The following is a 27462-nucleotide window of genomic DNA, read 5'->3' as shown; positions in this document are numbered from 1 at the left end:
ATTTTGCTTTTCATTCACACTTTCAACTTATCATCGTAAAAAGAATGGGATAAGGACAATGTTTTTGTTTTAGTACGTTTGTATTTTCAATACAGATACATTACATCTAGAGACTTATACTCACTTACCAATTTCATTCTGCAGAGAAAGATTCCGAGACAAATTCCTCAGCAGAGAGACGGCAGTCTTTCTCACACTTGGATCACCGACATGCAGCATCTTTCGTGTGTGCTGAAGGCCGTTTTCCTTCTGGACAACTGTCTGAGCTACTGATGTTGGCATCTGTTTTGTGAGACATGCCCTATAAATACTACTGTATTTCATTTCGGGGTAAAATTTCTAAGTTTCTGTAGATTACTAGGGATTGTAATATATAAGATGTTTATATAATATAAGATGTAAATAAGTTTAAAAAGCTAGCTTCAAATTCTTATTAAGTTTTCAATTACTGGATAAAGACAGTTTATTCAGTATTTTAAAATAAAAATATTGGATTTGGTTAGTTACAATGTTTTTTGTATCAGTTTAGCTCAGACAGTAAAGTGTCTGCCTATAATACAGGAGACCTGGGTTTGATCCCTGGTTTGGGAAGATCCCCTGGAGAAGGAAATGGCAACCCACTCCAGTATTCATGCCTGGAAAATCCCATGGACCGAGGAGCCTGGTGGGCTACAGTCCATGGGGTTGCAAAGAGTCGGACACGACTGAGCGACTTCACTTCACTTCATAAATAAAATGGGTCTGTCTTTCCCTTTCCTTTCTTTTTCTTCATATTCTGCTTTTTACTCACATTTTCAGTTCATTGTTATGAAAAGAAAAGAATGTTTTAGGATGAAATTTACACTAACGTCATAAAATTTATTAAGTTTTTTTCCTATGTGTGTAATACAAAAATACTCTCAACTTTGTGGCTCTGGTAGGACTTAGCTATATAGCCAACTGAACTGAGAAAAATTTTACAGGGAGATGTCTTTGATTACTATTTAAATGTATTTACTGGCTGTTGGCTTATTTATCTTTTCTGTTTCTCTAGTTTAAACTTTGGCATTTTACATATTTTAAAAACATTCTTTTCCAAAAAGCCAGTTTATTCTGAAAGATATATTGGACTTTAAAAGGAGTATATGGCTAGTCAGATTACCTGTAACTCTATGCTCTGTATGGGAGGCTGCATGTGCAAGTTTCTTGTTTCAGGTCTAAGTCCACCAGAAGCAAATCTTACTTGGAATAAGTTTGGTCACCTACTTTCACAGGTCTGAGTACCAAGTAGGCCCTACCTGGCATCAGCAAACCCTCAACAATACTGAGGCCTTAACTTGTGCCTGCAACTTTATGTATTTTTATTTGAAGCTAATATTAGGTCACTGTGCCAAAAATCCATACATTCTTAACCATTCTTGAGAGTGTCTATCTCCTGTTTATCTTACCGAACACTGCTTGCTTCCCCTACCTCCTGCAGACTGTTCCCCTTATATTCTCCACTATACCTTCCAGAGAAGGAGTTAATATGGGAGCCAGGATAGGTTTCAGGGAGGGAACAGGAGGTCCTTAAAATTATTTTTGTGTTTATAATAATCTTTCTCAAGGAAAGAATCTCTCATTTTTATTAGGTACTCAAAATATCCATAAGTATCTCATGGAAGTTTAATAGCCACTATTTTGCAATGTTTATTCCAAAGTTATGCTTTGTCTTTCACTAATTTGCAAAACATTCCATTAGATTCTTTTCTCTTCTCTGAGAAAAATCCTTCTGTAGGATTCTGTAAAAGTCCTCCTCCTTGAAGATGGAGGTATTTATCTCTCTTTCTAATGGTCCATCTAAGTAACTACATCTTTCCTCATATGCAAAAGCTCTGCTCTTCTGAGTCACTGCCATTGAGCTCTATCACTCTCACAGCATTTTCTTTGTCATCTCAAGGTCTAGTATATAAAAATGATTATGGAAACACGAATTCTGATTCATTGAAGGAAATGGGAGAGGCTGACGTGGAATGGCCTTTAGAATTTGCTCATTAAGGAAAATAAGCAATGAGATTTACCAAATAGAGATTTCATATTCCAGTTTTAGGGAATTTGTGAAAATGACTGCTATAACTGTTTACACATAGCAATTTTAGTTCATATTGTCCTGATTACTAATGAGGCTGAGCATCTTAACAAATGTTTAATGGCCATTTCTATATTATGTTTTGTGAAATGCCTGTTTAAATCTCTTGTTCATTTTCAATTTGGTTGTCTATCCTTTCATTGTTAAATTGATGAGTTTTAAAAAAAATATTTCCTAGATACCAACCTTTACTACTTATATATGTTACCAAAATCTTTTCCTCCTCTGTGCTTTGCATTTTTACCGTCTTTTGCTAGCATCAGTTCTGCCCAGTCACTCAGTTGTGTCCTACTCTTTTTGACAGCATGCACTGCAGCACGCCAGGCCTCCCCGTCCATCACCAACTCCTGGAGTTTACTCAAACTCTTGTCCATTGAGTCGGTGATGCCATCCAACCATCTCATCCTCTGCTATCCCCTTCTCCTCCTGCCTTCAATCTTTCCCAGCATCAGGGTCTTTACAAATGAATCAGTTCTTTGCATCAGGTAGCCAAAGTACTGGAGTTTCAGCTTCAGTGTCAGTCCTTCCAATGAATATTCAGGACTGATTTCCATTAGGATGGACTGGTTGGACCTCCGTGCAGTCCAAGGGACTCTCAAGAGTCGTCTCCAACACCACAGTTCAAAACCATCAATTCTTTGGCACTCAGCTTTCTTTATAATCCAACTCTCACAACCATACATGACTACTGGAAAAACCATAGCTTTGAATGTACAGACTTATGTCAGTAAAGTGATGTTTCTGCTTTTTAATATGCTGTCTAGGCTGGTCATAGCTTTTCTTTCAAAGAGCAAGCGTCTTTTAATTTCATGGCTGTAGTCACCATCTGCAGTGATTTTGGAGCCTTGAAAAATAAATTCTGTCACTGTTTCCCCATCTATTTGCCATGAAGTGATGGGACTAGATGCCATGATCTTAGTTTTCTGAATGTTGAGTTTTAAGCCAACTTTTTCACTCTCCTCTTTCACTTTCATCAAGAGGCTCTTAGTTCTTTGCTTTCTGTCATAAGGGTGGTGTTAGCTGCATATCTGAAGTTATTGATATTTCTCCTGGCAATCTTGATTCTAGCTTATGCTTGTTTTCTAGCATAAGCTATTAATTTTTATATAATCAATTCATGAAACTTTTACTTTATGTGCTTTTTATGTCTACTGTTAAGAAATCTTTCCCTATTTCAGGTCATGAAGATATTCTATGTTAACACTTAGAATCTCTATTGTTTTATCTTCCACATTTAAATCGCACTGCTGTTGGAACTAATTTGTGGGTACAGTGTGATATAAGAAATATGTTTTGTTTTTTTTCAGTGGTATCAAATTAAGTGCCTTTAGTGTTTTAGAAACTTGAAAACTGTTTATTTCAATGGATTTTAACTTTTACAATGTACTTTTTAATTTTACATGTATACAACATAATGAGTTGATATATGTATTGATATACATTGTGAAATAATTACCACAATAAGTTTAGATAACATCCATCATCACGTATAGTCACAATTTTTTTCCTTCTGTGATGAGAACTTTTAACCAATACAGTATTATTAACTATAGTCACCATGCTGTACACTACACCTCCAAGAGTTATTTGTATTGTACATTATACTTCACACTATATTTACAGAATTTGCTAAATGGGCAAATTTTATCATCCTATCCCCTTTCCTTATATTTTTTGTGCTTTCTGTGTCATTTAAAAATAATGGCCATTATACTTGAATAAAGTTTACATTAAGGTATTCTTCCTGACAAAAATTACTGTCATATTTTATATAAAAATTCCATACTCTATCTTTCAGAAGCTATTCAGTCCAGTTCAGGTTCTTTGCCATCTAAGACACATGGCTATCAATTTTCAGTGATGTTTCTGTTATGAACACATAACAGTATTGAACAGTTATGAACACATGGAGTATTTTCTAGAACTATGTTTAATGGCCAGCTTTTCATGTTTTTCTGTTCAGGGATTCCTTTTATAAATTATAAAGCCAAGTATTCTTTATCATATATCTAAACACAGAAAATCAGGGAATGCAATAATTAGAAAAGAAATACATATAAGTCAAAACTTTAATAAAAAGCATCTCACAACTTAAAAGAATAAAGACTCCTCTTATCATTGTCCCATGCTGCTAATAATTTTCTCCTATAAATCTCTATTTAAGTTCAACTCCAACAGCTTTGGGTACAGATGATTACCAGTTTAGTACAGGTCTCCTTGCAGGGGACTGGACTGGTCTAAGGTTAGGTATGATTTTAAATGCCTTCACGTAATTAGAACAGTTGTGAAGATATCTCCATTTCCTGGATTCCTTTTGACTTGGAACTCTCCTGGTATCTTAGATTTCTGTTTATTTTTTTATCACAGCTAGATTATTACCAAACACAGAGATTTTGTCTTATTCATCACTATATACTTAGCACTAGGCTAGTGCCTTTTAGTGCTCAAATACTGTTTAATAAATGAATAGAGGAATTAGAGTCTAGGTAACAAACTACATATTCAGAATTTAAGTGGCATATTCCTGTATATTAGGTGGCAAATATTCTTGTTTTGATAGGAATATGGAAACACCTCTGAATGGTTTTGATTCCAACATAGAATTTGGGATGGAAAAGGTTCTAAAATCCATATTAAAGGATTAGCTCATATTGAACCACCCTCAGAGCACAGTGTGGAGAAGGCAATGGCACCCCACTCCAGTACTCTTGCCTGGAAAATCCCATGGATGGAAGAGCCTGGTAGGCTGCAGTCCATGGGGTCACTCAGAGTCAGACACAACTGAGTGACTTCACTTTCACTTTCATGCACTGGAGAAGGAAGTGGCAACCCACTCCAGTGTTCTTGCCTGGAGAATCCCAGGGACGGGGGAGCTGGATGGGCTGCCATCTGTGGGGTCGCACAGAGTTGGACACGACTGAAGTGACTTAGCAGCAGCGGCAGCAGCAGCAGAGCACAGTGAGCTTAAATCATAAGTACACAGCAGTATAACTTCTGATCTCTTCTATTAATTTGACTGGTTGTTGGTTAATAAGAGAGCCTCTGTAGTTTGGGAAAATGAAAGAAGTGGTTTTGGGAAACCAAGCATGGGGAAGTGGGAAGATAAGGCGATAAGCTCTGTCTCTCTGCTGTCAGGGCTCCCTGGCCACTCCCCATTTCCTTCTTGTGCACAAGTATGTTTTAAAGAATTTCAAAGAGATTAAAGTTTGGTTGTATTCTTAACCACAGTGCTAAAATCAGAGAAATACTGGCTTCAGTATTTCACAGTTTTATTCGAAGCTGAACAAGCTTTTGTATAAACAAAAGAATGAACATGGCTTCTCAAGTAAAGAACAAACAATATTTTTGTTATGTACGAGAGTGCTTTCCTCTCTGATGGTGGATAATTAGGCTGCCTTATAATGAACTATTGGAAGAGAGTTTACTCTCATCATTTTATGATCAAGGCAAAGAACACAAGCTTAGTTCAAATAATTAAATACTTATAGAATCCCTTACTATGTTGCAAAATACATGGGAGAAGGAACAAATTTTTACTCTTTTTAAAAATAATTTTTTAAGACTTCCCTGGTGGTCCAGTGATTAAGACTCTGCACTTCGAATGCAGAGGGTGCAAGTTTGATCTCTGGTTGGGGAACTAAGATCCCCACATGCCATGTGGGGTGGCCAAAGAATAAAAAATAAATAAATTTTATTGGAGTATAGTTGATTTACAGTGCTGTGTTAATTTCTGCTATACAGCAAAGTGATTCATATACACATTCCTTTTCATATTCTTTTCCATTATGGTTTATCACAGGACCTTGTAAGTTTTTATTCTTTTTAATATTTTGATTTTGCCGGTGTAAAGTAAGTACATCTGAAAAGAGATGTAGCTCTTCATTTTGCAGTTGACTTTCTGGGACACAAAAGCACAGATGTTCTTTCCAACTGCAGTGGACATATGTTGTCTCTGTTTTCTGGCAGTCATTCTTCTTTTTGGTAACAACACTGACTTTTCCATTAGTGAGTCACTCTATATGGTACAAGTGGCAGTGACTCTTGCTCACTCAACCACATGCCCCTGAAATTCACATGTGAGCACACAACTCAGACTTGACCAGTTAGAACATCACAGACTCCTAGCCACAGAAACTTGTTTGCAAATGGCTAAGTTCTTACAGCTATTGGGAAAATAGTAGTAGTTTCTTTTCTTGTGGAGACACTGGGCTGGATGAAAGGTAAACCTGAAATCACTGGTGGCTATCTTTGCTGTAATATGAGGATAGCCTTTGAGAAAGAAACCAACAGAGGAAAGAAAACAGAGGCCAGAGATAGAGAATCACAATTACAATCCCTGGGGCACCTACATCCCACCAGGATAGAAGGAAAACCCACCCTGGACTTTTCAGTGATATGAGTCAAGAAATTCCTTTCTTTTGCCTAAGCCAGTTTAGGTAGGATTTTGAGACTTCTAACTGAAAGAGCTCTGACTAATACTGATAAATACTGAGTCTTTCACTTACAGTTTGACTTGGCTCTGCAGAAGCTGAAGCTGAAAGTCCTGGAAAGCCAAACTCTCTGGCAATTCCTGAGAACTTTCTTGACTAAAGCGAGAAAACTGATGGTTTTACTTCACTATCATTTCTGAACTTAATGTAGGTGTATCTATAATGTTATTATTTTAAAAAGTAGCACGATACTCACTGGTCCACTTCCTGCTGTGAGATTCTGGAGTGCTCCCAAAGATGCTTCTTGAGTATAGTTTCGGACACTCTTGGCGATCAAGGACAAATACATTCGTATCACGATGGAGTGCCACAGCCACTCCACGCCCTTGGGGTTGCTCTTTTCCTCTGGCATTGGCATGTCCTGGTATTGCTAACCACACACACAATGGAATCCAAAATTAAAGACTTCAAGTGATTTATACAATTTCATACTCAAACCAAGAGACCAGAAGTATTGTCTTGCCTAGAGAAACTAATAAGACCTTAACTATTAAAAAGGCACACATGTATGATTTACAATCACTTAACTTTTAGCTCATGATGATTATTTCTCCCTCACCGTGAGAGAGAATAACAGAGAATTAACCAAAGACTGTTCTAGAATATTTTTCAGGTTGCTGATAAGCTAAAAGCTAAATTATCACAACTGCTCCAAAGATAAGAAAAACAGGCCTCTTCTCAGAGTCTTGTGAAGTTGTCCAGGATAGCATCAGGATTCTAAATTTACCAAGTATTCTACAAGTTCATCAACACGGTGGTACTCTGAGGAGTAGGAGAGATCACATTCCTTCAATTTTCATAAAATGCCAGTCTGGAAGGTGTCCTTCCTATGCGGTTTGCTTTTAGGATGTCTTGTTTGTTTTCTAGAACATTTAAAGCTGAATGTCTAGGCTTCTTTTAATGTTAAGACAATGCTATACCACTGGCCACATGGTATTAAGTTTACTTCCTAAACTGTGGGGCACAGAGCATATGGTTTGATGGCTAACAATGTAAATCTGGGGCCAGATTGCCTGGGATGGAATTCTATCTCCTTTACTAACTTGCTGAATTATTTTGGAAAAATCAATTAACTTTTTTGTATCTCTGTTTCCTCATCAGTAAAGGAAGATATTAATACACCTCATAGGACTGATACAAAGATTAAAGGAACTTAAAGTAGAGCCTGACATACACTAAGTACTTAGAAATACACACGCACACTTTTTCTTTCAAAGACTTCCCAATATACCTGTTTTACTTTTCTGCTTCGACTGCCAAAACACCCAATGCTTTTGTTGTCAGCCTGGATATTCCGGTTTTGAATATAAATATTCTGGGAATATTTCTCTGGGAGTTCTGCCTCCAGCTGGTAGGAAAGGTTATGGAGAATGCACACACAGTTCTCTGTGGCCTGAGAAACAGGACAAGAATATTGATTATATATATGTATATACAGGTAACTTCGCAGGTATCATATCACAGAACTTCTGAGGCTTTAGATCTTACAAGGTTAACTGGATGCAACAGGGTGTGCCTGGACTACGGGGTGCCTGGGGGAGTGACATAAGTATGGCTAGAAAGGCTAGGGTTAAATCATAAATGGTCATGAGCACAATGCTAAGAAATAGAGGCTGAATTTTTTAAAACATTGGTTTTTACAGTGTGTTCAGAATGATTTTATATTTTAGGTATATTGCTTACCAGCCATGGGAGTTGGAAAACAGGAGGAGATAATACTTATAGGGATCAATCAGGAGTTGACGACAATAATCAGTATGAAAGATGCACAAATTAGGATAGCAGTAGTAGCATTAAAGAGGAGTGGTTAAACTGTAGAGTATTTCAGAAGTAGAATGCACATGATTTGTTGTCCAGAGGATGTGGGATGTGATGGAAGAGAGGAAGTCCTAGATTACTTAGATTTCTATTTTCACTTGGTAGATGGTGATAAATATTAAGAGGGATTATACAGAGGAGCAAGTTTGGGGATGAAGGAAGAGGTGAATTTCATTGCTGAAAATGTAGCATCTAAGTTCCTTTCAAATATCTAGAGGTGTTAAACAGTTTGAAATTTGGGTCTGGAAAGTAGAAAGAAAAACTGGACTATATAGATTTTAAAATTTATGAGCATGTATGGGAAATCTTAAGCTCAACAAATGAGTTAATGAATAAAGTCAAACCCAAGCAGCTACTTCAAGAATACTCTGAAGTCTTAGTAAGACAAAATAATGAGAGATATCTAACTCTTAAATCACCTTGTCATCTGGCTGGTAATCTGCAATGGTGCCTCTGACATAATGGACCAGTGAGTCAATCAGTCCATCACACCTCCTCATCACCTTTCTCCCTTCAGGGCCAGCTGAACTCATATTTCTATTAGGAAAAACAAACAAACAATTAGTCTTAAGATTTAGGCTTAAGTGGTCATGTATGGAAGCGAGAGTTGGACTATGAAGAAAGCTGAGCGCTGAAGAATTGATGCTTTTGAATTGTGGTGTTGGAGAAGACTCTTAGAGTCCCTTGGACTGCAAGGAGATCCAACCAGTCCATTCTGAAGGAGATCAGCCCTGGGATTTCTTTGGAAGGAATGATGCTGAAGCTGAAACTCCAGTACTTTGGCCACCTCATGTAAAGAATTGACTCATTGGAAAAGACTCTGATGCTGGGAAGGATTGGGGGCAGGAGAAGAAGGGGACGACAGAGGATGAGATGGCTGGATGGCATCACCGACTCGACGGACGTGAGTGAACTCCGGGAGTTGGTGATGGACAGGGAGGCCTGGTGTGCTGTGATTCATGGGGTTGCAAAGAGTCGGACACGACTGAGCGACTGAACTGAACTGAACTGAAGATATACTCAGGCTGTGTATCTAATAGGTTTTTGTTTCAAAGCTTTACTTTTGTTTCAAAGTTTCTTCCAAGGGAAAACTGGAAAATTTGTCCAAGTATGACAGACTTGTCCTAGACTCAATAAGTCACCAATTGCCTACAGTCATCAACTCTGGACACAACTTAATAAATATATTCATAACACATCATTGTGTAATGTAAGCCTTCTGTCTACTTCATTCCAAGCACCAGAGTATTATTTACTTAATCTTCACCCTATTTTTGAAAGGGTATAAATATATGAGGAAAACGTCTTACAGTTAAAAGTAGAATAAATGGCACATTAGCTGTAGTAATACACTACATGTTCAAGTCTCAACTTATTCTGTGCCTTAATTCTAATTAAATTAAAATTTCTTAAATTCTCTGGGCCTTAGTTTCCTCATTTGTAAATACCGAGTGTTAGACTATAACATTTGGAGGTTTTCCAGGCTTCAGCATAAACTGTTACTGACAAATATTAAACCAAATGCTCTAAAATGTGATGATTCTATAATTAAAATGACAGAGAGATGCCATGAAAAATGCAGTTTCACAGTGTATAAGACCTAAGTTACAAGCCTGACCTATAAGCATCTTTGCACTTAGTCTATTTCTAATTTGGCTAAGCCATGACACCTTTCTATAAATAGTAACTAAATCTACATGTGAAAAGTGCTTCTTTATAGACACTGAAGGTTATCAAATACAGTAAAGTAATATATTTAGGGATCATATTTCAGATTCAGATAATGTTTTTATGTTGGTATTACTATGTCCCTTTGAATTAATTTTTCTTGTCAGCATTAACTATTAAAAAAAAATTTTTTTCCAAAAATTTTAGCAGTTCTATAAACAAGAATGACAAAAGAACAACTTCAGGTTTCTAGAATTTTGAAAACCACCCTCATTCTCTTTTGCTAACTTCATTGGCTAAGAACTATTCCTATAAAATTTATCAGACCAGCTCCTTTCACTGTAGGCAAAACATTACAAAGCATATTCTTTTTGTGTATAATGTCTCAGTGTGATACTGAACACTGAAAGAACTACAATTCTGAGAACTTTGGGGGTCATATTTTCTTCATCTTTAATATACTGTAGTAAGTGATTTAAAAAAGCCTTTCTGTCCCCAAATACTGTTTTCAATACATATTGTCAAAGAACAAAAGTGCCTGGCGTTGTATAAAGAACTGCAGGGAACAAGGAAGGAGTACCCAGAGCTGCACCTGCTCCCAGGGAGATCACATCTATAATATTCGGCTGTCTTTACCCCATGAAAATGCAGTTTCAGAATCCAACCTAATAGTTGAGGAAATAAGACAAGCACCCTAAAACTAAGCATGTACTAATAATTTAATGGTTGCTGAAATGATACAATGAGTTTTTTATTTTAACAAAATCCCCTCTATGAGTAATTATTCACTTCCTTATTTTCCCTGTACTTGAAAGATTTTGATACTTTGTCCATTAAAAAAAAGATTATGAATTGGCTCATAGACTGTAAATAAAACCATTTTTTCCTATAATTTTTTTTCTCAAGAAATGATTATTTGAACCAAGATCCTTTATCTATTCTCTGAGCCCTTTAAGGTCATGGGATCTTAAGAAGCTCGACAAAACTGAAAAAGCATATTTCACAGTCTCCTTATATTGCACATGGAGAAACCAAAGAGCTGAAGTTACTTTTACTGGTGAGATTAAGTTAGTGGTGAAGTCAGGATAGGAGAGCTGTTCTTTATTCTGTGCTGAGGGCGGCACCAGAGTAGAGCAAACCTTATCTAACACTCATTCAGTCTGCCATTTGTTTAGCAAGTACCATATGTCCCCCAATACCGAGACAGAGTTATCATATTTTAAAGCTTCCCTTTGACCTTTTCAACATCTGGCTTGGAGAATGGCAGTAGTTTCAAAATGGCTTTGACAAATCAAAAGGTCTTTCTTCCTAGCAAAGCCCCTTACATACCGTGCAGATGAATGACTCAGCTTTGTTTAACTTCAGGCTGTTTATTTTGGGTGAGGATGGTAATTCAATTTGGCAGTACTTCCAGCTCACACACACTAACTGTTGTCTTGTAGTTTGGTATTATCCAGACTCTACTGGCTTGAAACGGGACTTATCAGGGGTTCCTGACAGCTGATACCTTTGCTGACAGAAAGTGCATGGAACACTACTACCTCAATATTTGTTCTTGCATATCAAAAATAGTTCCTACCTTACTCAGATACTCAGAAATATGATAAATGATAAGGGTGGATTATTTTACAGCAATACATCCACGAATAGAGGTTACTAGTTAAAAAGGAATTTGCTATTGTATCACTCTGAAAATAATCAGTAATTATTAGGAAATTATTAAGAAATTCATCTTACAGTATTTTTTCAACAACTAATACATAAATTTGTGGGAATGAGAGAATTAACATGGCTAATCTTAGGAAGAATCAATCCTTTCACATTGTGTCTCCTGAGTCCTGAGAAATATGTATCACTGTTTCCTAGATGTAGCCCAATAGAGGTTTAATATGGAAAACTACCTCAAAACTGTTCACGAAATATATTAAAACAACTATCTTGTTGAAAAGTAAAAAAGAGCATAAAAACCACAGTAGTTACTCGATAAAAGTTCATTATCAGAGTTACCAATGAATATACTGGGTTGCCATTTCCTTCTCCAGGGGATCTTCCTGACCCAAGGATCAAACCCGGGTCTCCCACGTTCCAGGCAGACACTTTATCCTCTGAGACATCAGGGAAACCCAATGAATATATTGGAAATGTTTAATTTAGTGTCTATGGTTTGAATTTGATTAAATGATGAATTTATTTCCCCTTGGTATAATTTAGCAGAAGTCTGAGTAAATATGTGAGCACCTTTCTGGAAATTAGAACTGTACCCTGTATATTAAAATTGAAATATCAGGTCTTTGGGGCTAGGGGCTAGGGCTTCAGGAGGAAGTGGGTAGAGAAGGATGTGAACTACTCTAAATATAAAGGCAGGGCTGGTTCCGAGCTCTTCACCTCCACTGGGCCTGAGTAGGAGGATACCAGCACAAACTATAGCTGCTTATGTTTGATATTAAGAAGAATTTTTTTGGTAATGTGACCTGTAAGGGGTGAGAAAAAAATAGAATCTGAACCTCTGCATGTCTCTAACCAAAACTTCACATAGGAGGCTTCAGGTGGTTTATCTGAAAGCGAATCAGCGATTCCTGACTCTCTCCAGAACCATTTATCTCACACATTCCTCAGTGTCACAATCAAAAGGGGGGGGGGAAACCCCAGAAAACAAACACCCAGGACCTTGCTGGAATTAAAATAAAGAACTGTCTTTGTTAAGATTAATGACAGTTAAAATTAATGACAATAAACTTTAAATTCATATGGCAAATCAAAGTGTGAACAGTGTCAAATGATAAGAATAACTGCAATTTAGTGCATTTGCTAGACATTATTGTATACTTTGCAAATATTATGCTTTCACAAAATTCCTGAAATTAGGGTGTGCTGAATTTCATTCAGAGTCCTGACCTATGGCTATTTTTTAAAATCAGAATTACCTACTTCTAATGGGATTTTTAATGGCCCTTCCATAAAAAGTTATGTGTGGGGCTATGTGCAGGCAAGCTGTCAGATATAGTCTATCAGCGTTAAAAGAAAGTTTGTTACAACACAGAATGTCCAAATGTCATATATGGACAACTGGAATTAAAGGCCATAGTTAGTCACCAGGGCGTGAGAACAGCAGGCAACAAAAGGATAGGAGTGAATCTTTCCAAGACATTTCACTGACAGGTAATTCTAAGATGCAGAGATTAAAAAAAAAAACAACACAAAAAAACCACGAGGGACTACTTCTGATAATAGGTGGTTTTCTACTAACACACAAATTTACACGTGTGTTAATGTACCTATCTTAAAGGTCTAATCAGCATACTTAGTGATCACAATGGTTTTAAAAAAACTGTGGCCATATTTTCATTTTCACCAACAATTATACGCTTCCTAATAATACATGTTATAAATTGTATCCCAAGTGGTACCAGTCAATTTAAGAGCTTGGTCTAAGTCCATTCTAAGACCCAATAGGCACTTGATAGGACACTGGCTGATAAGGAGGCATCCTTCTTCCTGTTGTTATTTGAGATTTAGGTCTGGGTTTTTGTTTAGCTCTCAGATGATACATATCAAACAGTTAGGCCTTGTCTGTGATTAACCTAGAGAAAGCAGCAGAGGCAGCTTGTGGTTGAACAGAACAAAAGGGGAGCCTCACTTGAACTGGCAGAGGAACAAAAACCCTATGCCAAAAGAAGGGTTTGTCTGTTACTCTGAAGTCAACATCAGATCCTGCAGGTATCCGCAAACATCAGCCAAAGTAAGCTGCTCATTCTGCAAACAGAAGCAACATTGGGAACAGAACAAAGCTGTACAACCTACATGTCTTGTTCTTTCCAGGACAAGGAACATCAACTTTACTAAAGATACGTCTTTTGAAAAAGGAAAATAGTCATTTGATAATAAGAGAAATTAGACTCTCATTTAATTATCTAATTCTTAATTATTTGAGTAACTAATAGGATTATGCACAGAGACAGACCAGATAAATCTTTTTGTCAGGAGTATTCAGAATAAGGGATAACTAAGCAAAGGTAAACAGAACGAAAAGCACAGTTAAGGAAACACAGTTTCAGCAGAGTTCTGAAGTTTGATATCCAGGTATTATAAAAAATGAAATTCAAAAATACAATTACATGCTTTATTGTGCAGGAGTAGACAGATATATGAATTAATGATGCTAAAGCTGAAACTCCAGTACTTTGGCCACCTCATGCGAAGAGTTGACTCATTGGAAAAGACTCTGATGCTGGGAGGGATTGGAGGCAGGAGGAGAAGGGGACGACTGAGGATGAGATGGCTGGATGGCATCACTGACTAGATGGACGTGAGTTTGAGTGAACTCGGGGAATTGGTGCTAGACAGGGAGGCCTGGCGTGCTGCAATTCATGGGGTTGCAAAGAGTAGGACATGACTGAGCAACTGAACTGAACTGAACTGAGACAGATATAATTGAATATATTAAAAATTTACATGGAGATATTCTTTTTCCAAAAAGTAGTTGGTACTGATATTACCAAAAAACTTGTCCTTAATCAAGAGGCTCATCAGGATTAAGGCTAATAATTATTGCTTTTCTTTCTAGAAGTACAGTTTGCTTCCTCTGATTACTCCCCACCCTAGACTAGCTAGATCTTCAGTGATAAGTGAAAATGGAATTTCTTTTGAGACAGTTATAAATTTTAGTACAAATAACTATATTATACATTCATTAAAACACATTTACTAAACAATGACAGATGTAGGAAAAAGTTTTAAGTCATTTTCAGGAGAAATGCATTACCAATTGCTTTTCTTCTTCCACAGCATAAAATACAATTAGGAAAAAGGAATATGTTTCATAATGTTTCATAGTAATGTTTTGTCATTTGTCTTATTATCCTAAACAAAATGGCAAATTCTGAGGTAGCCTTTACAATGCAGAAATGGTTGTGTGTGTGTGTTTTGTTTTTTAATTTTTATCTAATAATGGAGCATAGCTGATTAAAAATGTTATATTAGTTTTAGGTTTACAGCAAAGTGATTCAGTTATATATACACATGTATCTACTCTTTTTCAAGTTTTTTTTCCATTTAGCTTATTACAGAATTGATCAGAATTCTTTGTGCTATTGGTTATCTGTCTTAAATGTAGCAATGTGTATATGTCAATCCCAAACTTCCAATCTATTCCCTCCCCGCAACCACATACTGGTTCTCTAAGTCTGTGAGTCTTGGAAATAATTGATAATCAGATGTGGAGATAAAATTAAGCAAATGGTTAACAAATAATAGGACTTCAGGAAAGCAACTTTTCAGACTTTTGTGAATTCATATTTTTATATGGCTATACTGAAAAAGGACAGAGATGAATGAGTGATGGAATGATGAGCTATGATTGAGGAGACAATCATTCATACAGCTACTCATCCTTTACCACATGTGACTCTCCAGTCAACATTTTCCCCAACTCCCAGGAAACATCAGTTAAGCAACTCAGTGCCTCCATGACAGTCTTTTCGGACCGCTTCTACACTTCTTATCAAATGGATTGTGGTTATCTCTTCTGGTGCCTTTCCCCCACTAAACCTGGAGTTCCTCCAGGGCAAAAATAGGTCCCATTCCCCTTTGAAATTTCAGAAATTTAAATAGTGCTTTGGATACAGCAGGCACTCGAGTACTGGACAGGGTTGGATAAGAGAAAGAGGAAAGACAGACCAAGTGGTAAAATCCCAAGAAGCATGGATTAGTTGCTTTTCTCAAATTTCTGATAACTGCTTCTATTATTGTGGAAGAGTCAATGGCACTTAATTTCTTCAACTGAAGAATGAGACTGCTAACAGAGGCTGTCTCAGAAGAGTCTGTGTTTGGCCTAAAGTGTTTTCCAGAACTTTGAATATTACTTCTCTTTGGGGTAAGCATTTTTCCGACTTTCTAGTCAGACAGCAGCCCATAGTCTCACACCTGTCCACTTAAGTGCCTGTCTGACCCCTGGAGGCGGGGGAAGGGGAGTGGGGAGAGTTCTGACTTGTAGTATTTGTAAATTTCTGTGGTGTAAATATTTCTACCATGGCTGATTTCAAGGTGGCAACATGATGCCACTGCATGTGGAGGTATGAAAAGATTCTAACAACTGCTTCTGACAGCTCTACCACAAATTGGAATGTATCAATTTATTTTTCTTTTACTAACTATTCATTATGCTAGCATATTGTTTAAGAAAAAATTGCCACAGTCCATAGGGTCACAAAGAGTCGCACATGACTAAAGCAACTTAGCATGCATGCACATGGTGTACGTGACAGTTTTCGAAGGATAACCCTGGTGTGTTCTCCTATTTGAATGCCATCTCACAGTATGGCATTGGAGCTGGTAACAGCTCCAGATGGGCAGAACTGGAGTCACTGTCACAAGTTCATTAATGAAGCAAAGATTTTACCTGCAGAGCATATTCACTCTGCACCACTGCTACATAAAGACCTGGGTGGTCCCTCTCAGAACTGATCTCATCATCAAGTTAATCAAGAGACAAAGTCACTGGTATACTGGTATGCAGAAGTTTTATTCCAAAGTAGATTGAAGGAATTTAGCTACACTAACCTAAGCAGAGACATTACTTTGCCATCAAAAGTCTGTCTAGTCAAGGCTATGGTTTTTCCAGTGGTCATGTATGGATGTGAGAATTGGACTGTGAAGAAAGCTGAATGCCGAAGAATTGATGCTGTTGAACTGTGGTGTTGGAGAAGACTCTTGAGAGTCCCTTGGACTGCAAGGAGATCCAACCACTTCATTCTAAATGGGGCTGGTGCACTGGGACAACCCAGAGGGATGGTACAGGGAGGGAGGAGGGAGGGGGTTTCAGGATGGGGAACACATGTATACCTGTGGCAGATTCATGTTGATGTATGGCAAAACCAATACAATATTGTAAAGTAATTAACATCCAATTAAAAAAAATTTATATTAAAAAAAAAAAGGAGATCAGTCCTGGGTATTCTTTGGAAGGAATGATGCTAAAGCTGAAACTCCAGCAGTTTGGCCACCTCATGTGAAGAGCTGACTCATGGGAGAAGACTCTGATGCTGGGAGGGACTGGGGGCAGGAGGAAAAGGGGACAGAGGATGCGATGGCTGGATGGCATCACCGACTCGATGGACATGAGTTTTACTGAACTCCGGGAGTTGGTGATGGACAGGGAGGCCTGGCATACTGCAATTCATGGGGTCGCAAAGAGTCAGACACGACTGAGTGACTAACTGAACTGAACTGAACTGAACTGAACCTAAGTCAACCACAATGTCAAAGATACACTCAGGATGCCAAATCATTGTTGGTTCCACACTCAGCAGGGGAGACAATACCCCCAATGAACTTGTAGAAATTATATTTGTTAACATTTATGACCTTTTTATGTAGTTAAGATTCATTTTTATCAGAGCTAGTCAACACCAGTCAAAATCTTTTTAGAGTAACTTGGAGTCAGAAAAACCATAATTCCTAAAGATATATGTGCCCCAATGTTTCTTGCAGCACTATTTACAATAGCCAGGACATGGAAGCAACTTAAATGTCCACCAACAGAAGAATGGATAAAGAAAAGGTGGCACATATATACAATGGAATATTACTCAGCCAAAAAAAGGAATGAAATGGTGCAATTTGCAGAGACATGGCTGGACCCAGAGACTGTCACAGAATGAAGTCAGAAAGAGAAAAACAAATATTGTATATTAACACATATATGTGGAATCTGGAAAAATGGTACAGATGAACCTATTCGCAAAGCAGAAATATATACACAGATGTAAAGAACAAATGTATGGACACCAAACAGGGAAAGACGGGGTAGGATGAACTGGGAGATTGGGCTTGACATGTTTACACTACTATGTATAATACAGATAACTAATGAGAATGTACTGTATAGCACAGGGAGCTCAATTCAGTGCCCTGTGGTGACCTAAATGGGAAGGAAATACAAAAAAAGTGGGTATATATATACATATATATACACACACACACACGCACGTATAGTTGATTCACTTTGCTGTATAGCAGAAAATAACACAGTACTGTCAAGTAACTATACTCCAATACAAATTTAAAAATTAAAAAGAAAAAAGAAGTAAGCAACTATTCAGAAGACGGCTCTGCTCTCATGGAAATCGAGTCTATTTGACTGAAGGTTCCCTATAGGTCTTTTCTTAGGTTCTAATTTATATCTCCTTACTGACTTTTATACCTATTGTGACATCTACCTGAAGTAGTCTACAAAGCCAACTCCATTCTTGGAAAGACCTCCAACTTCATATGCTTTCTGTTTTCTTTGTTAATAGGAAATTCAGTGCAGAGGTTCTACTTGCATAGAACTCTTTAAAAAAGACAATTACCGAAACATAGATATAATGCCTATAAGACAGAACATGACTATATACTGGCATACCTGACTCTGTGAGGTTACGAGACTGTAAAGGGCAGAAGAGGCTTAATCCACAGCGGAGCAGTTGGTAAACAGGTATACAGTTTGTATACATTGATTAATATCAACATATCCAGGACAAGATGAAGAGCTCGGTTTTGGAGACAGGCTTCCTGGATGAGAATTCCAGCTTTGTCTCCTACTGGCTGTATGATGTGTGAAAATCACTTAACCTCCCTCAGCTCCAGTTTCCTTATCCATAAAATGGGAAGGCCTACTTTACAAGGGTTCCTCTGAGAATAAATTGAGGAAATTCTCATAAAGCATTTTGAACAGTTTTTACAACATAATATACAATATATGTTAGCTATTATTATTATAAACTAGATATAGAGATGAAATAAGAATAGATTATTTTAGCAAGCAAATACCATGATACTCAATTTCCCTGTCTTTGTGTAATATTCTGCTTGTGAAAGTAGTTCAAACCAGTGGTTTGGATTGTCTTTGCAAAATGTCATTATGATGGGAGTGGATTTAGGATAAAATATATCTGAAAAATGTGTCTTACTCAAACCATGCAAGTCTGTTATTCCTTGTTCATAAAAGAAGACTACAGGAAGATTTGTAACCAATATCTTTGTCTTTAGATTTCTACCTTCCCAACATACCTTTCATGTTATTATAATTTTTCTACTTCACATAGAACTTATATTTCTATTCTCCCCACACTATGAATTTTGCTTACAGAAGAAAGAAAATTAACTCATTAGCATGTTTTATAATGCCCCTATAGTCTGGCCTTAGCTAATGTTTCTAACTTCTGTTTCATTACTTTCCACTACAAATTTGATACCTTGCCAGGCTTGATTATCCACCTAATTTATGATGGATTTTAATTTGCTTATTCATTCATTTACCCATTTCACTCAAATACTTGCTTACTATATGTCAGAAACCTTGCTAGGTGCTAGGAATTAGAGATTAAAACAATGCATAGGCTTAGCTCTTAAGAGTTCACAATCTAATAAAAAAGGTATGCAAATAACTTCCCATAAAAACAGTAATGGATGCAAAATCTGTACACAGGTGATTTACCTGTAAAAATTCCCATTTGAATTCTTAAAAACAAGTAATGGTGTTTGTCTAAGGAGGCAGAAAAATGTTTTATAGAAAAGATGAACTTTATCTTTGGTGTTAGATGATTAGGAGATTAAGCATTTAATGGGAAGATAATGGAAAATGTTTCCCAGGAAATAAAATTGAATAAAGCGTTGACTATATGAAATTACCTATAACATCTAAGGAAAGCAAGTATTTTGTAGCTTGCTTGTACTTTGATGTATGTTGGTGGAAAAATGTGAAGTAAGACTGTAAAGAAGCTTGTAGACAGACCCAGAAAGGTTGCATATGCTGTAACTGAGGAAGGTGTCTTCTATTTTTGCTTTATTTTCCCAGCAACTGTTCCCCTCCCTCTTGTTACTTTAACAAACCCTGTTGTCATCGTTGCCATGAAGCAAGTATCTGATCCAGGTCTGGCCAAGCCAGGGGGACAGAGGCTCAAATGATATGTATGCACTTTTCAGAAGCAGGGTCAGGGTTAAATCTTCCCTGAGACTGACATTTGAAGAAAGAAGTGTACTTTTTCTGCTGGGTGGCCTGGGGTTTAGGGATCTGCTATGTGGAGAAGGCTTGTTTACATTTTTAGAGAATGAGCCCAGTAGTCTTCAAAGAAGAGTAAGCAGAGATGGGATATACAGACATATCTTGTTTTATTGTGCTTTGCTTTATTGAGTTTTATAGATATTACAATTATTTTTTAACAAATTGAAGGTTTGTGGCAACTCTGTGTTGTTAGATGATGGTTAGCATTTTTTAGTAATTAAATATTTCTTTTAATCTTTATTTGTTTATTTTATGCCATGTACAGCACGTGGGATCTTAGTTCCCCAACCAGGGATGGAACCTGGGCCCTCTGCATTGGGAGCATGAGTCTTAACCACTGGAATGCCAGGGACATCCCAGTAGTAAAGTATTTTTAAATTAAGGTATGTGGACTGATTTTTTGAAGACATACTGCCATTGCATATTGAACAGACTGTAGTATAATACAAACATACTTATGTATGCACTTGGGAAACAAAAAAATTTGCGTGACTTGCTTCATTGCAATATTCACTTTATTGCAGTGGTGTGTAACTGAATTTACAATATATCTGAGGTATGCCTGTCAACAGGAGACTGAGTCTTAGAGATGCTGAATTTCTGCCCCAGTCCTTGAGGCCGTGGTTCCTGGTGTATTTCTTTCACTTCCACAAGTGGCTATCAACATCTCAGCCACAGGAGTTATCTGGTTTAAGGAAGTTTGGAAGTCCCAGCCATGGCAATCAGAGAAGAAAAAGAAATATAAGGAATCCAGATTGGAAAAGAAGTAAAATGGTCACTTTCGCAGATGACATGATACTACACATAGAAAATCCTAAAGACGCCATCAGAAAATTACTATAGCTAAATCAATGAATTTAGTAAAGTCACAGGATACAAAATTATTACACAGAAATCCCTTGCATTTCCATAAACTAACAACAAAAAATCAGAAGGAGAAACTAAGGAAACAATCCTGTTCATCAATGCAACAGAAAGAATAGAATACCTAGGAATAAAACCTACCTAAGGTGACAAAAGACGTGTATGGAGAAAACTATAAGATACTGATGAACAAAATCAAAGGTGATATAAACAGATGGAGAGATGTATCATGTTCTTGGACTTGAAGAATCAATATTGTAAAAATGACTATACTACCCAAAGCAATCTACAGATTTAATGCAATCCCTATAAAATTACCAATGGCATTTTTCACAGAACTAGAAAACATTTTTTTTTTTTTTTTACAATTTGTATGGAAACACAAGAGATCCCGAATAGCCAAAGTAATCTTGAGAAAGAAAAATGGAGCTAGAGGAATCACATTCCCTGACTTCAGACTATACTACAAAGCTACAGTAATCAAGACAGCATGATACTGGCAAAAAAGCAGAAATACAGATCAATGGAATAGGATAAAGCCCAGAGATAAACCCACACACCTGTGGTTACCTTATCTTTAACAAAGGAGGCAAAAATATACAATGGAGAAAAGACAGCGTCTTCAATAAGTGGTGCTGGGAAAACTGGACAGCTACATGTAAAAGAATGAAATTACAACACTTCCTAATACCATACCAAAAATAAACTCAAAATGGATTAAAGACCTAAATGAAAGGCCAGACACTATAAAACTCTTAGAGGAAAACAGGCAGAATACTCTTCGACATAAATTGAGCAAGATCCTTTCTGATCCACTTCCTACAATAATAAAAATAAACAAGTGGGACCTAATTAAACTCAAAAGCTTTAGCAGAGCAAAGGCAGTCATAAACAAGATGAAAAGATAACCCTCAGACTAGGAGAAAGTATCTGCAAACAAAGCAACTGACAAAGCATTAATCTTCAAAATACAAAAGCTCCTCAAGCAGCTCAAAATCAAAAAAACAAACAAGCAAATCAAAAAGTGGGTAGATGACTTAGACATTTCTCCAAAGAAGACATACAGATGGCCAGCAAGCACACGGAAAGATGCTCAACACTGCTCATTATTTGAGAAATGCAATCAAAACTACAATGAAGTATCACCTCACATTGGTCAGAATGGCTATCATCAAAAAATCTGCAAACAATAAATGCTGGAGAGGGTGTGGAGAAAAGGGAACCCTCGTGTACTGTTGGTGGGAATGTAAATTGATACAGCTATTATAGGGAACAGTATGGAGGTTCCTTAAAAAACAAAACACACCATATGACCTTGCAATCCCACTACTAGGCATATACCCTCAGAAAACCATAACTGAAAAAAACACATGTACTGCAATGTTCACTGCAGGACTGTTTACAATAGCCAGGACATGGAAGCAATCTAAATGTCCACTGACAGATGAATGGATAAAAAGATGTGGTGCATATACACAGTGGAATATTACTCAACCACAAAAAGGAATGAAACTGGATCATTTGCAGGGATATGGATGAACCTAGAGTCTGTCATACAAAGTGAAGTAAGTCAGAAAGAGAAAAACAAATATCACATATTTATGTATATATATGGAATCTAGAAAAATGGTACTGATGAACCTGTTTACAGGGCAGGAATAGAGACAGAGATGTAGAGAATGGATTTGCGGACACAGGAGGAAGGAGAGGGTGGTATGAATTGAGAGAGCAGCACTGAGATATATACACTGCCATATTCACAACATCTGTAAAACAGATAGCTAGTGGGAAGCTGCTATATAGAGCACAGGGAGCTCAGCTCGGTGCTGTGATGACCTAGAGGGGTGTGAAGGTGATTCACGTTGTGATACTGCAGAAACTAACAGAACATTGTAAAGCAATTATACTCTAATTAAAATAAATAAGCAAAAACATGTAAACAAGGAAGTTTGAATTGTGTACCTGTCATGTACACAATGAAGTGAAACAGTCCTAACCTAATCTGCCACACTAAGAACTCTGCTGCACATGGTAAGGCAATGGGAGCTATAGAAAAATTTGCTGTAACTTATTTCATTGCATTCTAGTTTATTTGCTCATCTGTATCCCCTGCTAGATTCTAGGTTTCTTAAGAATTTTCTCATTCATCTTTGAAAAACTCTCAGTGGCTAACATAATCCTTCATAAAAACTTGGCATTTGATATGTATTACTCTGTGATTATGGGTTTTCCAGGTGGAGCTAGTGGTAAAGAATCTGCCTGCTACTGCAGAAGACACACGAGATGTGGGTTCAGTTCCTGGGATGGGAAGATCCCCTGGAGGAGGAAATGGCAACCCACTCCACAGCTCTTGCCTGGGAAATTCCATGGACAGAGGAGCCTGGAAGGCTACACAGTCCATGGGGCCACAAAGAACTGGACACGACTGAGCACATGTGCATGCACACACAGTGTGATTAATTATGGAGATAAGATAAACATCTTACCATAATAAATTCCCTCCGTTATCATCCAAACAGATTCCCTCAAAATGTGAACTGTGAAACTAGAGAAAAGATCAAAAGGCAGAATATATCCCAGCTTCTTCTGGGTTGCCTAATTTTGGTTACATGTCTATTTGGTTTCTTTTAATCTTTAGACATAAAGGACAATGATTATTTTCAAATATATGTAAGAAAGCCTGAGACACACACTGTGAGAGGAGTTAAGACTGACATTTCCTCTTCCTGCATGCATTTCTATTTCCTCCTTGTTTAGCTGGCACCTGACAGTCCAGGGGAGAAAACATTTCAAGCACCTTTTTCATCCCAATATTTAGAAATGCTGATCAAACTAACTTCTTTTGTAGCTATTCTTGTGGCAAGATAATCTATCTCTTTAGGTTTTGTTGCCTATTTAAAAACACCAGGTTCAAAACTGTTTTTTTTTAACCACGTCATTAAATTATATTTTTGTCAACTGAAAAATAGCATGTAGCCTGACTTAAATCCTGTGAGATAGGGAATTCCAGTCTGCACGGGCTTGTAGGTGTTCGGATTGGATTTCCAGTTTACCTATCGGAAATGATATGCTTTCTCTTCTGAGCTACTGTGGGTAGCTTCTGGAATCAAACATGTCAGGAAAAACAATACTCTTTTCTATATTGTGCTTCTAGTACTTAGAGTGATCTTTATAATTTTTAACTGTATTTCCAGGTAATTGGGTAGAGTTTAAGACAGATCTGGATGCAGTATTTAGAGTCAACAGGGAAAATGTTGAGGGAGATGTAGAGTGGCATTACCTTAGACATCCTGTGACATTGTAGAATATATCAAAATCAAGCAAACCATTTGCTTTGGGGTAGTCTCCTTCTGGCCACCCCGAAAAGGGGATGATGATATTCTCAGTGAGGATAAGCAAGGCTTCTGTTATCATGAGATTCTTAAGTTTGTCATTAGAGGACAAATTCCACAGCAAACCTAGAAAAGTAAAGAGTATCATCAAAACAGTGCAGGGCTAGGTCAAAATGACTGCTGAAAAGGTCAATTAAGACATCACCCTTAGATCCATGGCTGGTTATTAAAAAAAAAAAAAAAAGGCGGGGGAGATGGTCCTTTTCACAAGGGAAAGAACCTGTTTAGACTTCGTTAGATGCCAATGGACGCTGTCCCATAAGAACAAATAAAATATATATAAAACAAAGAGAACTTAAAATGTGAAACTATACATATTTAAATTAATCAAGAACATAAATGAATGCCAAAAATTGTTATTACTATCCTCTTAAAAGATCCTACCACAAAGCTGACCTCATTAGGATAATAAATTTTGGGCTCATCAACAGGAAAGCTTGAAATGATCCTACTGTAATTAGGAGTTCAACATTTTAAGACTCATATTTTTCTCCCTTAGATACATATCTAAGAATATTTCTGCCTGCCTCCTGCTTCCCTACTACCCACAACTCCCACCAGACATTCATTGTCCGATAACAGCAGGAAAAACCTGTAGAAAGCCTTTGCCTATGCCTGTCAAGAGTAGGCTGATCAATATCACCAATGAATATTTATTAACTCCTACCCAATGGTAAACTTTATGTCCTCCCAGAATTTATGCTGGCTCTGCTGCTGCTGCTAAGTCACTTCAGTTGTGTTCGACTCTGTGTGACCCCATAGATGGCAGCCCACCAGGCTCTTCTGTCCCTGGGATTCACTAGGCAAGAATACTGGAATGGGTTGCCATTTCCTTCTCCAATGCATGCATGCAGGCTAAGTCACTTCGGTTGTGTCTGACTCTGTGTGGCCCCGTGGACAGCAGCCCACCAGGCTCCCTTTTCCACAGGATTCTCTAGGCAAGAATACTGGAGTGGGCTGCCATTTCCTTCTCTGATGCTAGCACTACCTCATCTTATACTACAGTTTGGCAGAGAAGGAGAGATAAGAGTATTTACTCTACTTGCCAACTTGCAGGGTCTAAGCATTGGTCTAAGCATTGGTCTAAGACTGGTACCACATTTACTCACTTAACTTTCCTGTCCTCTTGAATCCCCTCAACCCCCGATTAAAAAGAAAGGCCGTATCAGCCAACTCAGGAAGAAATTAAGATAACAGAATACTGTACTTCCCAGGACATCCACAGGGACTGAAGCTGAGTATTGAGAGAGAATACAAAGTTGCATGTATTTACATTTAGGATTTGTTTTTCTCACAAATTTGGTGCTCAAATACCTCTGATTCAGTGGAAGGACTATATACCTACTGCTCGCTATTCCAGTGACTCCCAGCAGGTGTCAAGTTCCTGTGCCATCATTCATTCTTCAGTAAATTACTATAACTCACCATCATCCAAGAAAGCGGAAAGAGAGAGGGGACAGAAAGAGAATTTTCTTCCTATTCATGCCCCACTGCCCAGTCAGTAATTCTTACTTCTTAAATTTATTGCTTTGTCTGCATGAAGAACAGAGAAGCATAGACACACAGGGCAGTCCACGTTATGAATAAAGCAAACATGTTGGTCTCAGCTAAATTATGTGGTGATATTACCTCCCCTAATATTAATGACAGAAATACTAGTCTGGATTAAAGCTTAGTAGTTAATCAACCATACTTGTATCTGGCCCTTCAATTAGAGCATTCTAGGCCTGATGTAGTCTTTTGGGGCTTAAACAGTTTACTTAGCTGTGTACAAGTAACTAATTTTTTATTTAAATCACCAAATATCCACCACAGCTTACACCTAGCTTCCATTAGACAAAGCAATGTGGGGTCTAGTGTTTCGTGAGGACCAGAATTCTGGCTGATGAGGTCTCTTCCTGATTAAACTTGCATTTGGGGTTAGCAGTGTCACTCAGCCACAGGCTTTGCAACACAATGACTTCATTGGTCACACCTCATATTAAGAGGCCCTGGAAAGGGAGAGACAGAATAAAATTCCAGAGAACTCCTAAGGTGGCTGAAAACAACTGAAAGGCAGATCTGAGGTTGAGTTTTGGTTACTAAGCTACAAAAGAAAGCTGAAGAGAAAATAGAGAAAAGGAAAATAAAAGCTTCCTGTTCTAAATAAGCAAACAAATTAACAGTCTCTGCCTGCCAGAAGCTTAAAAATGTGAAGCATAATGGCATTTCCTCTCTTTAAAAAGGACCACACAGAGCACTCAAAGGAAAAGTATACCTTACAATAAAACCAGAGAGGATTAATTTGAACAAAGGGAATGGAATTTTCTTCCAACAGTCAATGTCCTTTGTAGTTTGGCATGCTATATTATTACTACGGAAGTATATGGTTCGGGGAATTTCAGTATAATTTTTGAATTTTTAACATAAGATATTGTACAGAAATGTTATGCTTGCCAAATTTATGTATGATACAAAGCTAGGAAAGAGCTTAAATGTTCACTAGAGATTCAGGATTGTACATCCTTACACACACCATCACACACATACATACAAAATCAGTAAATGACCAATTACCAATTGGGAAAAGGTATATGACAATACAGGACAAAGGTTAACTACCATTAATATAAAAAGTTCTTATAAATCTTTAAAACTTAAATTATTAGCAGAAAAATTAACCCAAAGCTCAGTCATGTCTGACTCTTTGCGACCCCATGGACTATACAGTCCATGGAATTCTTCAGGCCAGAATACTGGAGTGGGTAGCCTTTCTCTTCTCCAGGGGATCTTCCCAACCCAGTTATCGAAACCAGGTCTCCTGCATTGCAGGCGGATTCATTACCAGCTGAGCCACAAGGGAAGCCCAACCCAAAGTGAAAAGTGTCTAATACATATAAGAACGCAGGCTCTCTAGTAACTTAAAAAAATGCATTATTTAACAACTACATATCATTTTCTGTGGCTACAGAAGGCAAAACCAGAGCAATGAGTGGAAATTCCGAGGAAGATTTTGGCTCAGTGAAAGTATAAACTTATAAAAGAACTTTGAAGAAAACAGAAAGATCTGCTTGTAAGATCCAGCCTTATCACTGGGGCCAA

The 27462-nt window shown here is 37.4% G+C and overlaps 1 protein-coding gene across 2 annotated transcripts in view; it reads right to left on the bottom strand.

Annotated features, from left to right (window-relative positions):
- The window catches only part of PKP2 (plakophilin 2), a 90798-nt gene that overhangs the window by 7510 nt on the left and 55826 nt on the right, over positions 1–27462 (bottom strand). For both annotated transcript variants that reach the window (XM_069585377.1, XM_069585378.1), the window contains exons 6-10: positions 24270–24447; positions 8835–8952; positions 7829–7990; positions 6794–6967; positions 129–282 (exon numbers count right to left, since the gene is read on the bottom strand). In XM_069585377.1, coding sequence (XP_069441478.1) covers positions 129–282; positions 6794–6967; positions 7829–7990; positions 8835–8952; positions 24270–24447 — 786 coding nt within the window. The remainder of the gene's footprint in view (positions 1–128; positions 283–6793; positions 6968–7828; positions 7991–8834; positions 8953–24269; positions 24448–27462) is intronic.

Source organism: Ovis canadensis, chromosome 3 (genome assembly GCF_042477335.2).
Source record: "Ovis canadensis isolate MfBH-ARS-UI-01 breed Bighorn chromosome 3, ARS-UI_OviCan_v2, whole genome shotgun sequence".
NCBI classification, from domain to species: domain Eukaryota; kingdom Metazoa; phylum Chordata; class Mammalia; order Artiodactyla; family Bovidae; genus Ovis; species Ovis canadensis.
The sequence above is the reverse complement of the archived record's forward strand: the minus strand, read 5'-3'. Positions and strand labels throughout refer to the sequence as shown.